The sequence below is a fragment of the Rhagoletis pomonella genome, unplaced genomic scaffold (assembly GCF_013731165.1).
Source record: "Rhagoletis pomonella isolate Grant_MI unplaced genomic scaffold, Rhpom_1.0 Rhpom_scaffold_00001, whole genome shotgun sequence".
NCBI classification, from domain to species: Eukaryota; Metazoa; Arthropoda; class Insecta; order Diptera; family Tephritidae; genus Rhagoletis; species Rhagoletis pomonella.
The window spans coordinates 94,762,602-94,767,659 of record NW_023458555.1 but is presented as its reverse complement, the minus strand read 5'-3'; the positions used below and the strand labels follow the sequence as shown (position 1 = coordinate 94,767,659).

General features: G+C 37.4%; 2 protein-coding genes across 2 annotated transcripts in view; both read left to right on the top strand.

Moving 5' to 3' along the window:
• The window catches only part of LOC118734348, a 7,986-nt gene extending 6,172 nt beyond the window's left edge, over positions 1–1,814 (top strand). The window contains exon 6 of the mRNA XM_036464077.1: positions 1,688–1,814. Within this exon, the coding sequence (XP_036319970.1) occupies positions 1,688–1,814 (127 nt within the window). The remainder of the gene's footprint in view (positions 1–1,687) is intronic.
• Positions 1,815–3,417: 1,603 nt separating this feature from the next.
• Positions 3,418–4,380, top strand: LOC118734340. Its single transcript, XM_036464066.1, has 4 exons — positions 3,418–3,513; positions 3,729–3,982; positions 4,060–4,147; positions 4,246–4,380. The coding sequence occupies exons 1-4, from the start codon at positions 3,418–3,420 to the stop codon at positions 4,378–4,380; spliced, it is 573 nt and encodes a 190-aa protein (XP_036319959.1).
• Positions 4,381–5,058: the final 678 nt, after the last annotated feature.

Genomic DNA, 5,058 nt, shown 5'->3' with positions numbered 1-5,058 from the left:
TGGACAATGAAAGCATCTGATGAGGCGGCTCTTGGAGTTTTCGAGAGAAAGATTCTGCGAAAGATTTACGGACCTGTACGCGTTGTTGATGACGAATATAACAGGCGATTTAGTGCAGCGAATTAAAATTCAGTGGCTTGGTCATGTCGTTCGAATGGGCAGAAACGCTCCTGCTCTGAGAATATTCAACGCGGGCCACGATGCTGGTAACAGAGGAAGAGGAAGGCCTCCTCTGCGTTGGAAAGACCAGGTGGAGAAGGACTTGGCTTCACTTGGCGTCAGTTAGCACAGAATAGAAATGACTGGCGTGCTGTTTTGGACTCGGCCAAAATCACTTAGGCGGTTACAGCGCCAATAAAGAAGAAGAAGATTTCGAAAAACCTACATAAAATGGTGCAGCACGTCGGAGGTTGTGTGAAAGGATATTGAATGACAGTCTTTCTAAGAGAGAAAGGCAATCAATTCCGCCTACCAAAACGTTAACGAGAAAATTACAAGAAAGATAAGCACTACGACTGTGAATAGATTTATTTATCATTGTAATAAAAACACAACAACCATGAGTTATATTTCGAGTGTTTGATACTTAATTAGTATATAACATTAAACCAAATGGGAAAATATTTAAATGACCTATTGATAGGAACGTTATTTTCTACGCAAATACATTAAAAACTTACATAACTAGAGCGTAATAATAATATAAAAAATTAAGAGTTACAAAAGCCTGGGAAAGGAAATATTTAATAAGAAGAAATTACTGAATTGATAAAAAGGTAGTGAAAAATTAGAGATGAATAAAGGAGTAACTGGCAGATGATATATGTACACACTTGAGTAATAATTCCGTAAAAAAACGCATTAGTTCCCTTCTGAAGTGCAATGTGCTTTTTACGCCCCTGATTTTCAAAGGTAAAGTATTCCATAGACGGACTGCAACACAAAAAAATGGCGCTCAGATACTTTCGAATTAAAGGTCGTATAAAGCAATTGCGATGAACGCGCTGATCGAGTTGCTTGAAATCGTTCATAGAGGTAAGAGAGATTCTGGTTTACCAATATTTTATGTAATTGTATTAGAACCTTGAGTTTCAAATAGTTATTAAAGGAGATTGAATATATTCCTATAGCATGTTCGGAGATGTGATCTCTGCACTTAATACCAAAAATGTATCGGAAAATATTATTAAATAAGACATTGATCTTTCTGTTACACGTAGTATCGCAATTAGCATACAGTTCGCAACCATAAAGCATGGTTGGAAACAAGTATGTCTTGACTAAGAGCAGTCTGATTTTAATTGGTGTAAAGTACTGGAGAATCCATAAGGAGCGCAACATTCCGTACACTTTGCCTATTACTGTAAAAATGTGGTTCTTCCATGTCAATGTTCTGTTGAAAGTCACGCCCAGGTTTTTGGCAGCATCAACGAAATTTATTACCGAATTGCCTACCATTATTTTTGAATAATTGTCTAGCTCAAAGTGTTTTTTTGTAAATTGTAATCCACTGGGGCTTGCTCGGATTCAATATTAGGCCATTATCAGTAACCCAGCCATTTACTCGACACAGATCAGCATTAAGATTACGTATTCAGGCATTAATTGATTTTAGTGGGCAATCCAGATATAATTGCACGTCATCTGCGTAAACATGCACTTTACAATGTTGTAGAATTTTCGGTAGATCGTTAACATATAAGACAAATAACAGCGGTCCAAGTATTGAGCCTTGCGGCACACCTTCAATGACGCACAAGAAGCTAGACACAGAGCTACCAACGCATACCGCTTGTGACCTCTCTTGGATATAAGATCTGACCAGGCTTACAGCTTGGGAAGAGAAATTAAAAAGATTGGTGAGTTTTAAGCAAAGTAATGTGTGGTCAACGGAATCAAAAGCCTTTGAGTGATCAAGCAAAGTTAAAAAAATGACATGATCTTTGTGCATATTCTGCCTTATATCGTCAGAGACTTTCAAAAGAGCAGTAATGTAGCTTCTGTTCGGCCGGAAGCCAGATTGATGAATACTAATAAGTGATTTTTTACTCATAAAGGTATTTATTTGGCGATGCATTATTCGCTCTAGAACCTTCGAAAGGAATGGCAAAATGGCAACTGGTCTGAAGTCACCATTTGGTTTCAAAAGAGGGATAATTTTAGCTTTCTTCCAACAGCTCGGAAAGACGGACATTGTCAATATAGTGTTGAAAGTGTAGGTAAGGTAAGGGAGAATGAATGGCAATATACACTAAAATGAATTTAGGATGGATTCCGTCGAGACCAACGGCGTTGGATTTTACAGAAAGTATGGACTCAACAACATCACATTCACCCAGAGGAACATTATAACCATCATAACATATATTACTGCGAGGACGAGACAAATTAACAAACTTTGCATTTACTTCATCAACATTTACAGATTCAGTTGAGACAGAGATTTTACTGTCGATGCCAATTTCACGAATACGCTTCCATGTCTGCTTTGAGCTTACTGCAGTTCTGAATTGGTGCTCAAAATATTTCATCTTTTAGCATTTTATGGCCTTCGTAACTCTTCTTCTTATAGACTTGTACCCATTATGGGCTGTGTCGGACTTCAATTTCTTCCAGGTTTGATACGCACTATTCCTATCATCAATCAATTTTCTTATATAGGTGTTATACCATGGACGACTACCATGCCTGCTTGGTTTTGTAATTAGAGGGACACATGTCTCGAATAGTGTGTTAATATTTGTCTGAATGAAATTAATGCTTGGTTTTCATTAGGTCAAAATCACTGACATCAAAAACTGCCTTCATCTGACAGCTGTTCATTTGGTGTCAAATGCGTTTTCATTACATTTAAAAAACTGACCAAATGTCGATACCGCAGTGCATGTCAAATACTATCGTCAAATTTCGGGGTCAGATGATTGACATTCCGTTTTCATTAAAGGTGCCAAATCCGAAGATGACATTTGATCAGCTGATAAGAGGAAAATTAATGAAGTGTGAAATACGAAATTAATAAACATATTAAAAGAAAAGGCAAATTACACATAAATAATGAATAGGAAAAAGACCATCGCAATAGCTTGTGCGGCACTTTGCTTGGTAACTACCTTAAAAGCTTGGAAAGAGAAAAGGAGGCAACTGAGGAAGGTAAAGAAGTGGTGGATCAGACCAGGTCTGAGAAATAGAGACCGCTGTGGGTTTTATACTACGCTGCGTTCCAAGCTAGAAATTCAGGACCCAAAGTGGCTGAAAAATTTCCTCAGAATGAAGGTAGAAGATTTTGACTATCTTGTGGAGCGCCTCACGCCATACATCTGCAAAAAAACAACGAGTTTTAGAAAGCCAATATCTGTCGGAGAAAGACTAGCAGTGACTTTGCGTTACTTGGCAACCGGGGATAGTTTTTCCAGCTTGATGACAGTTTTTCTATTGGGGAAAACAACCATTTGCCACATTATACACGAAACTTGTGCTGCACTTTATGCGATCTTAAAAGACGAGTTCCTAAAGGTTAGTTTTAGTAGATATAATCAATTTATTTTAATCCGAAAAATAATTTAAACAAGTGCAGAGAAGTGAATTCTCACCCCGGAAAAAATAAAGTGGGCGTGCCCCGCCCCTTTTTCCTGATTTCAAGGGTATATAACATTTCTCGTACAAATTAACATCTAGAGATTAGTGGCCCACTTAAATAAAAAATGTTACATTACATATATTTCATAAAGATTCCGAGCACTACGGAAGAATGGGTAACAGTCGCTGACCGTTTTGAGCAAAGGTGGAATTTCCCCAATTGCTGCGGAGCACTTGACGGAAAGCACATAGCCATTCAAGCGCCTGCACACTGTGGATCAGAATATTTTAATTATAAGAAGTTTAACAGTATTGTCCTGATGGCTATGGTAGATGCTGACTACAAATTTTTGTTTGTGGAAGTCGGAGCGTATGGTCGAGAATCTGATGGCGGAGTTTTCGCAAGGTAAGATCTCTTCAATATGTTGCTAAATAATCCTAACATTTCCACTTTTTATTTGAAACGATTTCTTTTCATTTCAGATGCCCACTTTCGGCAGCTCTTGCTGATAATAGCATTAATTTTCCGACTCCGAGGCCACTTCCACATGAAGCGGACCCTATGCCATTTGTAATAGTGGCTGATGACGCTTTTCCTTTGAAAACTTACTTACTGAAACCATTCAGTTATCGCGAGCAAGTTATGTCATATAAAATATTCAATTACAGGCTATCACGAGCAAGAAATGTAGTAGAAAATGTGTTCGGCATATGTGCATCGCGTTTCCGAATTCTCAGACGGCCAATGGACGTAAAACCGGATTATGCAAAAGCTATTGTCCTCGCGATTTGTGTCCTGCATAATTATCTCTTAACACGCAAATCAGTATACATGCGGAGATCTGACGTCGACGATGATACAAATGGCGTTGCTGTGCGAGGTAATTGGCGAACGGAGTTGGGGGAAAACGGAATGCTTCCATCAATTAGCCCCAGCAGCATTTTAGGTAGGCCAGCAGACAACGCAATAAATGTGCGTGAAAATTTTATGGAGTACTTCTTAACACCCCACGGTGAAGTTGGATGGCAATACAATAGGACGATACTGCATAACTCATTTTTGTAGTTTACCCACTTAGAATAACAAACAAATCACATGATATCTAAAAAACAGCAACAAGTTAACAGCAAAAATTAAAACATAAAAATTAATAATGCTTTTAGGCATCGTACGGACAAAATGTTGACCCCAAATGGAAAAAAGGTCTATTAATGAAATTCAATATAAAAACTGACTCACATATTAAAATACATACATTTTAAATCCAGTGTGTATTTATTATGCAATTTAATAGTAACAGCATATACATATATATGTACATACACTGTCAATCAAAAGTGAGTGCATGGTGTTTTTTGTTTAATATTTGCAATGTTTTTGAAGTTAAAATTTTTTTTGTTATTTTTTATAAAAACATGGTTCATGCTTTAATCAAAACCACGTTAGTCAAACTTTCAAACTTAATACAGAACTTAGAAAAA

Coding starts and splice junctions, on each gene's coding strand:
- LOC118734340 (XM_036464066.1), top strand. CDS start 3,418: ATGACAGTTTTTCTATTGGGGAAAACAACCATTTGCCACATTATACAC. Junction 3,514..3,728: donor TAAAAGACGAGTTCCTAAAG/GTTAGTTTTAGT, acceptor TATTTCATAAAG/ATTCCGAGCACTACGGAAGA. Junction 3,983..4,059: donor GATGGCGGAGTTTTCGCAAG/GTAAGATCTCTT, acceptor TTTTCATTTCAG/ATGCCCACTTTCGGCAGCTC.